At 37.9% G+C, this 13,151-nt stretch overlaps 1 protein-coding gene across 4 annotated transcripts in view; it reads left to right on the forward strand.

The window, feature by feature from the left end:
* Nucleotides 1-13,151, forward strand: part of LOC134654018 (histone-lysine N-methyltransferase PRDM16-like) — a 137,563-nt gene that overhangs the window by 99,762 nt on the left and 24,650 nt on the right. For all 4 annotated transcript variants that reach the window (XM_063509401.1, XM_063509402.1, XM_063509405.1 and 1 more), the window contains one exon: nt 10,970-11,098. In XM_063509401.1, the coding sequence (XP_063365471.1) occupies nt 10,970-11,098 (129 nt within the window). The remainder of the gene's footprint in view (nt 1-10,969; nt 11,099-13,151) is intronic.

Genomic DNA, 13,151 nt, shown 5'->3' on the forward strand with positions numbered 1-13,151 from the left:
TTATAGACAGCTCACCACTACCTACACGGCGTACTCCTATAATTTCATAGAAATCAAAGGTAACGCGCGAAGCGGAGCGCTTTGGATTGCGCTCCTATGGAAAAAGATTTAGTACATTCGATCAATAGGAAATTCAATAAGAGCGAAAGAGAAGTTTCACTGTGGGTCCGCACGTGAAACGGAAGATTTTCTATGAGGGAAGAGGCAAAATCGGTGCGGCGCTCCGAGCCCGGTTGACCTTGCGCGCGCATCCCGCGCGCCATGTTGATGTTGTCACGTGTTTCTAAACAGACCTTAGTCAATTTTAAATTATGTGCGGGAATGCAATTTTGGCTTTTTTTCATTCTAAATAATGAAACAAGAGTTTAAACAGTTAAAGCACATAATCTGTTTGTTGTGAGGTGTTTAAAAATTAATGAATTTAACGTGAGAATGTGAAAAAGTTTACAAAATCGACTCGAGTTAAATTATGGACGACCTTGAACTTTCGTAGCAATGTTAGTCAAAAACAAAAACTTATATATTTTTTAAATCAGATCAATATGCAAAAACACCGTGGTTGTGTTGTGTGAATGTCATAAAAGTAACTAGCTTATTTTGTTTTTCGTGTTATCTAAGTATATGTTTTGTGTTTGGCGCGGGCGCGAGCGACGGCTGCGGCTGTGCGGTGAGTTTGTTTGGAGCGAAACAGGTGTGTTATTAACAATTTAGCACATCTTTTCATAAAATTGAAATAAAAACATTATATCCATTTGTAAAATGAACTGCAGTTGGCGTCTATCGGTCGTCAAGATATTCGTAATACCGAAAATTTATGAGAGAGTTCAATGACCGGGTGGACGGAAACCGACATCTAGGTACTTTGCGACGGTTAATTGAATGTGTAGGTTTAGTTTTTGTTTTTTATTGTGAGTGAACACCCATAATACATAGCTAATACCGGCCGCCACTGGTCCAAATGTCTCGAGTATAAGTAAGCAATCATTGGTAGCCTAGGCGCCTTTGACCAACTCTAAATACAAACACACACGCATCAAGGTTTTAAACAACATTTCATACAAATCGTTCCGGCGGATGCAGAAAATAGGGTATTTGACTACAAGTCAAATCAGTTTCTTTTTTCGAATTGTCAAAACGATTTTGCTACTATGGAATTTATATGAAACACTAGCATGTGACGTCACAATCAAATAACCTTTATACCTAAGCGGGTTTTAAAATATAAATAGTATCTAAAAAAACCTGCTGTCTACGTTACTTTATTAATTTTCTGGTGCTATGTTTCATGCATGGTGTAAAATAATTTATTTTAAATATAGTCAAATAGGTACCTTATTACGTACATACTTCTTACTTCTTCGCATGTCTATTAACAACAAAACAGTTTACATAATGATTTATTAATTTTGTGCTCATGTCCTCGTGTAGACAGTTTATTTGTCCTCCACACTACTCATAAAGTTCATACACGCGGCATCGATATCTGACAGGAGATGTCACATTGACACCTGGTCCACCCGATACCGGATCGGATAAACAAGCTGCTTTGATATTACACCAATTTCTATGTTACTGTAAAGCTGTACAAAACGTAGTTTCAATATTTTCATATAATAGTTCTAATAAACTTGACCTTTACAATATTTTACAACCCTGGTCCGCTTTTATTTTATCGTCAAACAACTACATCTAAATGATAACTTCACTCTCATAAATCATAACAATTTTGATTAATTAAAAAACATCTTCAATATTATTACAAAGGGGAGCGTCACCCTCGGCAAGTAAGTGGCATTCGTAAACATTTCTCTTATTATTAACAAGTAGACACTTATCAGTTAATCTTACACTCTTACACAATAGCAGCTAATCTGCGAGCGTGATAGAAATTTATCTTCGCTGCCGCGTCATTGTCACTCTGCCCCGGTCTCCCCTCGATACGCCTGTTTGAGAAATATGCTCAATATTTAGGGTGCATTCGGAAATTACTTGCTAAATCATTTTAGTGGTTTATTTTTGATATTATGCCATTTATCTTGCACCTTGTTTTACAATCAAGAATGTATTAAATGAGGATTGTTAGTTATTGTTAAGGAACATCGTGGTTATGACTATGTAAAAAAAACATGGTCTCATATACTTATTATAGCTCTAGGTATATCTACATGCAAGTCGCAAAGGCAACATGGCGGGCAACCAACATGAACGTCTCATTGCAAAGTTTGTTCACGACTCTTCGCGGCTACTTATTTCCGCTAATATTTTTCCCAACAAATTCGTTCGCAAAAACAGTGCGGCATGCACAGTGGGGCCATATTTCATCCGAGCTGGCCAGAACAATAATAGCTCGTGGACTCGAAGCCACGGCACGTTCCTACCACAATGTTACGATCCCACCATTATAAGTGGACCCCTCTACCTCACCGAAACTAAACAAGGTAGAACGATTTTCTTGAGCTTTCTAATATGTGAGGGTCTGAGTAAACTAGTCGGTCGCACACCATCGCCAGCATCCGTGTAGACAAAATAACGAAATACTTCGAAAGCAATGCGATACGTGTACCTAACGTCAGTTATTGGGTTAGGTTAAGCGTTGTTTACACTCGGCAGCGGCAGAGGCGATGTTGATGCGTCCATGCCAAGCTAACTTTAACAATTGTTATTATTTTAAAACTCTTAACGCGAAACGTGAACACAAGCCAGCTTCCTTGGAAGTTTGGTTAGATAAAATTATTGTAGCAACAAATTTTGTAAGTCTTTAAGCAGGTACAGTCAAGTGTAAAAATATGGGTGCACTCATCATACTCAAAAAGATGTCCCATATCTCTTTTATCAGCGAATTTAGAACTATGGGACATATTTTAGAGTAAATTGTATGCAGTTATGCACCCATATTTTTACACTTGGTTGTAAAGTGTCATTCAATGGAACTTGCTAACTAATAACTATGTAAACAAACCGCCGTACTAAAATTGACACTGAATGTCAATTTACTAGTAACTTCTGTTTACATAGTTTGCAAGTTCTATTGAATGACACTTTACCTACTTAAAGACTTACAAAATGTTTTGCCACAGCTTTACTTTTACTGCATACATTATATGTACTATTTTTGTCTCTGAGAAATGTAATGACCCACCTGAATACCAAATCAGATACTTTAAGACATAAAATAACCCTCTCTCTCACCCCACTACTAGAAAACTTTCAGCTGTATCTATCTGTTACCTGCCAGTATTTTGTACATTCTCCCACGAACCAAAACATACGAATGCTCTAAACTCGACACCGCTCAGTTCGCATGATACCAATCACTCGGAGCAGTAATCCTGCCAATTGTCACGGTTGTGCGGTGTCTTTGTAGTGTCGCTACTATGCGTTTTTTTCGCGTGTAATCTTCTGGTTAATCCATTTTAACGCAGCCAGATGTGAGCGATGCGATGACTCTCCTGCGTCTACGATTGCGGATACATTGGGGCTGTGACGCAATAAAACTGTGGATGTGGAATTTAAGCAACAAGAATAATTAACGACAGCTTTAGTCTTGTCGGTAGTGAAGAGAACCTGCCTAGAAAGCTGGCGGTGAGCTTAAATCCCAGTTATAATTGTGTGATGAGCGAGAATATTTGTTGATAAGATGAAATGATCTTAAGATAAGATAAAAGATAGTTTATTCAAGTAGGCATATTACAATGCGCTTGTGAACGTCAAATAAAGCTACACCGGCTCTTTATGTTGTTAATAGAATAGACATTCATTTTCATTTCACTAGGTAATCTAGGTATCAAATATGTATGTAAGTATTAAGTAGTAGGTATATATAATATTTGGACCTCCAAAACTACCAATAGCTGTAAAATAGACAACAAAATAACACACACACAAATGGTAGCCGAGCATTATTCATCGCTGGTCGGACAATCGAGTGATGTTTTGTCGCAATCAATGGGGCGCCTTAATACTAGATCAATGGGACATCGCATTCTGACACCCACTGATTGTACACCTTCCACAAAGTCACACTGCACCCAACAAAAAGAAAGTCTCTTTTATGCAACACACATTAAGGTTTATTGTTAAGCAAATTTGATTTTATAAATTGTATTAATAATGTGGTCGGTCGCATTTTTTGCGCAATGATAACACCGGTTCGTGGATATTTCGCTTCGTCAGGAATTAGATCGTTTTGTCTCCGTTTAATGGTTAAAACGTGACCAGAGAACGGAGTCATAATTTTTCGATAATTTGTTCAGGACACAGTGACAATGATGAACAGTGAAATCCTATACGGGTGTGGATAATTTATGGGGAATACAATAAAGGCGGCAGGTTTTAAGGTGTTTGGCGATTTTAAAGTTCAGTAATCTGAATTAATTGACGTGTCACACAAACCTGTCATGTGAGTTGTGTGACTGGCTGCGTTTAAATGACAAAGTTAGATAAAAAACTCATCGCCATGTTAGTACATAGTGATACTACGAATCTAATTGGCCTGACTTGTAACGAAGTAATTAAGTAAATGGTATTAGAGGGGATAACGCTAGAGTATAGCTAATGAGAGTTGATTGAAGTTGGTAAATAATTACACAGTCACATACTGCTTCGCGCAAAATGCATACTATTATTATCGTTACCTGCTGTTGCCTGTAGATTAACTGTATACAATTTTCAAAAGATGATAATAATTTTGCATTTATTTCACCCGTGGTCATGGCTGCAAGTCGAATTTAACACGTCAAAGGAATTAATGCCTAAGATGGCAGACCAATAACTATTTGATGATGACAAATCTTGTGTCTTTCTCTGACTCTAAGAATAACATTTTGAGCCATACACATTAATTCTATTAGACTCTTTACTCATACCCTCGTCGTTGCACAATGTAAATAATCCACTATAACATCAGTGAGCTAACGATAACATAAAGTAGGAAACTTTTTAAACTCTAGCTTCATTTGTTAATCTATCGTTCAACAAGTAATTCATAATCTCCCCTCAACACGCCAGTAAACAAAGACAAATGGATCAAAGAGCCGAAGGTAAACAGGCGATATAAAATCTTGACCGGGCCTGAGCTGACAGTTCCGGAAGCAATGTTTCCCCGGGCTGATACCGAAGACACGCGGCGGAAACGTCTATCCAAGAAACGGCCGAGGTGATACGGAAAAAACGGAAGAGAAGCCTTTTTCGTGTTTTCCCGACGGGCTTTCACCGACGGAAGCGATTGGGATAAGTGATTTGTTAGGACTGGTTTTGGGTTACGAGTATCTGATACTTCTGACAACTAGATTTATTTATTTATTACTACAATTATACAAATTTTATATAGGTTTGACGTACCTTTGCTGTACAAAGAGCTGGAAAAATTATCTTTTCAGATATGTTCTCAGAATATATTTGCACGTGACGCCGGTGGATTTGCTGAATACTTACTTATACAAATGTGGAATAACACAACTAACCTTTACAATTACAGTACATCCGAGTCCTTTACTATTATTTGTAGTATTAGTAAGGTTGCTCACGCACAGAGAAATAAAAAAATATTATGCTGTTCCTGATACATGAAGTCGAATTCCTGGATGTGACTTTTACATAGGTATATCGACCAAAACTGCTCCCGACCCGACTAAGCTTTTTCTCTTGTATCAAAGTTTGTTTGTATCATTCCACCTGTCCACTTTGAGTTTAATACATTCTATTACCATTCCAATTGAGACATAATATTTAACTAAAACTTTTCATAGCCAATTTGTCATACTTAAGTCTCATAAGAACCGGAGACAGGATAAAATCAAAGCGTTTCATATATAAATTTACATAAAGGTACCCAATTCGGCGCAAGCGTGCAGGTGCGGTACATAAGACCGCGCACAAATTGTTATCTTGTGAAACGAGTCGTGTGATTCGCGCAGCCATGCGTGCCCGCAACCGCAAAGCTCTTCAGTTCGGGCTAGGGATGGGGATATGTCGATGGAAATAAGGGAAATGCTCATCTAAGCTTTTAAGTCCGGCTAGGGATAAATATACATTTATTTACAAACAAGATATATACAGTTGAATTACAAAAAAAAACTAGCTTAAATCTAAAATAGCCCTTGAGGCATTGTACCAAGGATGCTGGCGACATTTCCTCGCTGTATCGCAATGCTGATACGTTGTGAGAGGTAGAGCCGCTAGCTCTTCGGTCACCATCAGTTACGTCAACCAGACGCTTCGCGATTTCTGCGAACAACTTATGCGCGCTGGGACCCTATGGACCTAGATTTTCAACTCCAAATGGTACAAAATGGTATTCTCTACCGAGGCTCTTATATTTGTTACGTTTTAAAATTTCGGCGCTTTCCGCCGCCCCGCCCATTAGTCCGTTGGAGGTGGGACGGTGCCAGTGTGTCTAGGGATTTGGCTACAAATTTTAGGGTGTTTGTGCATTCAGAAGAAATGTTACAGTGATCTCCTTGGTAAAATAATGCTAATTTAAGATGCGAGTTGGTAATCGTGACGTGAATACATTTTGTGTAAAATTAAAATTCCGTTTATTTCAGATGGTAATTGTAATGTGGACGTAGGGATTAAAGTAGTTCAGAATTGCTATGAATATTAAAGAACATGGCATGTATTAGGCTACTTCTACTTATATGTAAGTAGACTATATTTTTATATAAAACATATATTTTGCTGAAATTGTATTTGGATAAAACTCTTATTAGCTGTATTGTATCTAATTATTATTACCGAACGATTTTACAATAAAACATAATTTTCCTGTAAAATATAATAAGAAAAATAAGTTTTATCGATAACACAAAAACATCATCGTCACTAAAATTTATGAAATGTAATTTTCTGGCGCGAACGACTCGGGAACATTTGTAGCTTTTCCGAGTATTCCGGGAAATTGCGATCTGCGGCGCAGAGCGCGAGATCTACCCCCAGTTCGTTTAAATTACGCCGCTTTTATAAATATTCTGCAGCTCTTTGTATACTCCATCTGCGGTATGTAGTTGACGATAATTTATGGGTTTAATGCAACGGTTGCCGAGTAAATAGAATGAACATTACAAGAGTGAGTGCATGTAGCGCGTGTTTACATAAATACTTAGTTACGTATAAATTGAATTAGGTATACTATGCAATATGCATTCTGTAAATTAGGTCAACTTCACATTAGTGCTTTTGAACTACTTGTTTTCGCGATCGAACGAATGATATAAACGATTATTTATATAGTTTTTATTGCTATTATATTACTATATTACTAAATTTTATGTAGGTAGGTAAATTAAAGCAGTCATTACGTAGCCATTATTTGCTTTAAAGACTTTTGTTGAAGTTGCTGATGAGTGACACGGCCTTGACCCATCGCTGGCGTAACAAATAGTGAACTATAGCCACCAATAATGGCATATGATATGTATTTGTTCTTATTGATCTATTCGTAGGTACCTATCTGCTTAAATTTTGGTCTTTTTATGAGCAGATAAAGTGACATTTTCTACTAAACCAAAACAGATGAATATTGACAAAGTTAGCTTTTTATTTATTGATTACTCCTATTCAATTACCAAGTGCACTCTGATCTACTTCAGGGTCACCAATGGGTCAATACTGGGGCAGCAATCATGATTGATGGCAGACATCAATTACCAAACGCAATATATAGCTTATTGAAATAATTTTAGTTCCGAATAGAAATCTATGTCGTTCACTGCTGGGTCAAGCTCCAATAACGGCTAGGGGAGGTAACGAGCATGAAGTATGTTAGTAACAAGTGTCGCGGCATCCTTGACCGGGCACATCGATGAGTGATGGCGGGCATGTGCCGCCGGCACTCCGCAACTCATCGCCCGCGACTAGGGTTGCCACCACTATGTTATGGCTAGCACTGAAATGTTGATGGGTAAGCACTCAGAGCACTTACCTCAAGTAGACATTTAAGCTAAGATAAGTTACGACCCGAAAAATCGAATATGTTTGGCGCATAACCGCATTGACATCGTTTACGTAGTGGCTCCTTTTATGAACTTCCTTGATGAACCCCGCTCTAAATTTTACGGTTAAATTATTTGTTTACTCAAGTATTTCCAGAAAATATACCGCAACTCCATTTATGTAAGTACATAATGGCTTTTATGTCAAATACGTTGGTATAGTTATTACTTTATTAGAGTAGGTACGTAAAATAAATTATAAATGGATTATAAAAACAGTGAAGATAAAACATTTTACCTAACCGCCAACCCTGTCCAAGACGAGGGCTAAGATAATTATCTTTTTTACGCAACGCACCCGCTTCAGTTTTAATAACACGATAAATGCTGCGGAAGGCTTGTCGCTGACGCGGAAGGAGGGTTTCCCGACTTGCCTTTTGATTAATACCTCACTTGTACGAGTGCACCATCCAACCGTGCCATCCCAACAGATTTCAACCTTACGCGAACCACATAAAAGTTACAACTTGTCTAAGGATTAGAGCATCCTATCGTCACTCGATTACGCAACAGATGCATTTTATTCTTCATGTAATTTTCTTCACATTTTTCCCGACATGATAAAGTGATCGTTTTTAATTTTACGAGAAATTAGATAATGATAGACGGCGTCTTTCTGATAAATAAGTGTTTGCTTGTGAGGGGCGCTTTGGAGGGGCACATCCCTAGTGTTTTTTTTATTGGTATTATGAGCTGGTTGTAAATTTAGAGCCGGGTGTATTGGATTTTAAGCTTTGTTTAATAACTTTCTTGTTGGAATGAGTTGATTGTTTGTGTAGTACTACATATTAGAACTTCTTGGATGAATTACATCGTTTCAGTCAGTTTTTGTAAAAATGCATTATTAAGTATTATTACATAGGTACCTGAGTTGGATATATTATGTAATTCCTTAGGTTCGAGTTGGAATTATTAAGTATAATAAAAATATACCAGTAGTCCTGATGTACCTGTCAACAGCATAGCAAGCGTAAAATCTCCATCCGACAACAGTTATTATATTAATGCTAAACAAGAACACAAAGAAACGTTATCTATTGAGACACTCGCCTTAACCCACAAACAGAGCCATGAAGACATAAAACTTTAATAGAATCGATACAACGCCACTCCCCGTTCCATCGAGGCAATAGATCAAGCTTAAAAACCCTAATTTTACGGCACAAACACACAACCCTCTATCAGGGACGTACACATCTTCAACTGGCTCGTTATGACTCAATCGAAGGTAAACAGGGGAGGTAAGTGTCTAGTAAATTGTAGGTTGTGGTCCAATTGGTAAAGAAGAGAAACGTGGCATTAGCGAATCGATCAGTAACGTGTGGTTATCGGTCTGCAGTTAGGTATACTGCTTATACCTAGGCTGGGCTGGGCATTTAGATTTATAATTATAGGTATTAGGTTAGAGTAGGGTATTTCCACGCGATTATCATTAATTATGTAGTGTGGCGTCAATTTTATTAACTTGCACAATTGCTACTTTTTGATAGGTAATTAATTATTATTAGTTCAGAAGATTTAAACCTTGTGAAATCGCTCGATGATTCAAATTAAAAAAATCGTATTGAAACAATTATCTCTAATCAATTATTATCTTATCTTAAGGCGACCCTCACTTGAACATAAGAAGATCATCTAGAATAAAGAATAAGTAATATACTTACTTAAGAGATATTGCATGTCATAAATAAATCCTGCATCACTTGATTGAAGTGAATAAATGAAATGAAATCACTACTTTACTCTGAATATTATTTTATTAAACTTCCCTCATTCAATTCAGACGGATAAAAGCCGATTAATTTCACCTATGAAAATTAAATCATCCCCGAATGAGGGCGGTCAGTGACAAATGTCCAAGCTGTGACGACCCCGTTACGTATCTCGACATGGACTAATAGCGCCATCTATCATGACGCCGCGGTGTCCGGTTTAATGTCTGTTGCCGCCAGGTGCCGCGAGGTGGCGCTAATGATACCGGACCGCGTGAATGATAAATTGGGAAAGTTTGTTGGAAAATTTTAGTCCTATTGGAAATTACGTTTGTTATTGCTACCTTTAAGTTTCCAAATTGTTTTCTTACTTTGATCTGATGAATCTTTTTACTTTTTTTGGTTGGTGTGTAAGATTTAATTGGATTTGAGTAGCTTTGCTAGCATTCCGCTCAACCATAGCATATACACTTTATTCTATTTAGCTATGTATTAGTATAAATCACAATGTAATGTATTTAATTTCATACTGTAATTTATTTTGAAACCATAGAAATAATAGGTCTGTGTTTGACCACATACACTCGTATCTCTTGGGGCTTACTTACTTGTTTGCTAGTTCCACATAAATGGGGTAGATGGCGTAATTTTCAATCCTTGTATTCTTACTTATAGACCTGAATGGAAAAACATTTGATGTTTATATTAAAATAGGTTTATCAAAAACATTAGTTAATTAGCCTAATATAATTTAATTATTGTGATCGCGGGTAAAATGTTTAGTTTTAAGGACTAGAGATGTTCATTTCCTGAAGTCGGATAAATATATTATCATATTTATTTTATTTATTTATATGAGCCTAGAGTGTCCCACTGCTGGGCAAAGGCCTCCCTCCTCCCTTTCCACGTATCCCGGTCTTGATCCGTCTCCCACCAGTTCCTGTCAAAGGCGTCAAGGTCATCTCGCCATCGCCGTCGAGGTTTGCCGCGACCAGGCATGTCTCACTCCGCGATTTCATCGCTTTGCTACAGGTAGCTAAAAGTACATCCGTTCGGCCCCAATTTTGGGGAAAGCCATAAGCCGCACGTGGCGCTGTCGCCACCTAGCGGCCATATCTGTGCTGATCGTAACAGACGCGTTTTGTTAGAGAGTGAGTCTTCTGTACTTAGTACTATTATTTATTCTGTGCCGCGACCCCGGGTTGGATGTGGGACCATATTGTGGGATATTATCATAACTATGTATTTACTTGTATTTTTGTACAGGTGCTCGGCAAGAACGGCATCCGCGGCTGGCTGGACGGCAGCACGGAGAAGTCCAACTGGCTGAAGCTGGTGCGCTCCACCAACTACCCGCAGGACGTCAACGTCCAGCATTTACTGCTGGCCGGCCAAGTATGATCGTTTTACATCATTTTTATAGTTTTGGAACTTCAGTGATATCACAGACTACACAGACACCGCATTATGAAGCGCTTACAAAGAACACGAGTAGGTACACCACACATTGGGGCAGTTTTATTTGTAAAATGCTACGATTTGAGCAGCACAAGTAGCACAACTATGTTGTATTCAGGGGTCCGTTTCTCAAAAGCTTGTAACTTGTAATACAAATGGATGTCACTTTTTGACAGCTTTTATTAGAAAGGGACTTCCACATATATAACAAGTTACAAGCTTTTGAGAAACGGGCCCCTGGTCGTAATTGTGGGCACAACTGAAATTTAATTTGATCCTATTCAAAACTTGATTGGATGTGTGGTGACCTCAATTGTCTTATGTGTTCCGTCCAGTAGTTGTAGTTGAAGTGGTTTGTGGGATATCATGACTACCTACATGCCAAGTCCCGAATAGCCCGAGGTACCTATATTGTCTTTTGTCACTTTTGCCTAGGAAATGCTTATGTTAAAGGTGTTGTTAACTTATCCTAAACAGTTTATTCAACTGGTTTACCAAACAATGTATAGGGGAAAATAGTGAAAATACGTTATTCTCATTTATTCCCATATACCTAATTCCGAGAAACTGATTATGGCAGGCCTAGATTTAAACTCCCAGCGTCCGGATTGAAAGTTGAGTAAACAATCCGGCTTTCACTTCAAAAAAATAAGACTTAAAATAATTATAAAAACATACATAATGTAATGACCTCGTATATCAAAATTAATCACAATCGAAAGGCCCAACGAACTATTCGCCGAATCGTTATCACGGCAGCCCTCATTATTGCGTCTTTTATGTCACTACCCCAATCAAATTTGAATGTAGAACGTTGGGTACTTCCGGTGGCAGAAAATCGGTGTTCGCCTGAACAACTGTGTCCCGTTTCCGGTCAATCGAAGGGGAGCAAACGTCCCTACCGCACCGTCGCTTTTTGCGTCATATTAAACGTGAAATTAATGAGGCTGTCCTTTTCATTTGGTGGCTTAAAGAGCAGGATAGGCTTGTAAAGTCGATGTGGTGAGTCGCGGATGATTGTGAGTCGCGCAACAGATGCGGTGATTAGATCCACGTATTGTGCCACTTTGGGAGGTTAAAAGCTATTTGATATTTCACCCCTGTCGAGGTTTTGAGATTTTCATTTGATATTACGAGTTTTTTAACGTTTTTATTTTAATCAGGAGTTGGAATAAAAATTTATTTTTATGGGATATTTTCTATGTTCATATCATATCATATCATTTATTCAGTAATAGTCATACATTGTCATTTATTATTTACAATTCACTTAGCGCCACTTGCACCATCCCACTAACCCGGGGTTAGCCGATTAAACCGTTAACCCAGTGTCAAATTGTACTGGTAACTATGGTAACTCCAGGTTTAACCGGTTAACCCCGGGTTAGTGAATGGTGCAAGTGGTCCTTAGTGAGCTAAGGCTAATATTATTAGGTATAGAAATTAGAAATAAATAAAAATTTACATTTAAATTTGCATTGTGATGAAATGTTCATATTTTTGTCTCATTGTTCTCATTAATAAACTCATTTACGGAGTAATAGGCCTTCTGAATCAATAAACACCGGGTATATACCTTTTTAATGTCTAATAGGTACCGTTAATTTTACACTTTTGCCAAAACACTTTACAACAGTGTGAATTGCAGGACAATCCACCAAAGATGTTTAGATTTATCCGAGAGTGCTATAAAGTCAAATTTTGATTTGGAACAATAACTTTTTATGCAAAGCCACGAATGATTGGACCTACAATCGACGTTCTAGCATTTTAAAAAGTATTAAAACAGAGTATTCGTATGTATTCTGATGGAATTCTTCAGAAACACTAAGGGCCACTTGCACCATTCACTAACCCGGGGTTAACTGGTTAAACCTGGAGTTACCATGGTTACCAGTACAATTTAACACTGGGTTAATTGTTTAACCGCTTAACCCTGGGTTAGTGGGATGGTGCAAGTTCGGTAACAAATGACCTCCACCTCCATATT

The sequence above is a fragment of the Cydia amplana genome, chromosome 14, assembly GCF_948474715.1.
Source record: "Cydia amplana chromosome 14, ilCydAmpl1.1, whole genome shotgun sequence".
NCBI lineage: Eukaryota > Metazoa > Arthropoda > Insecta > Lepidoptera > Tortricidae > Cydia > Cydia amplana.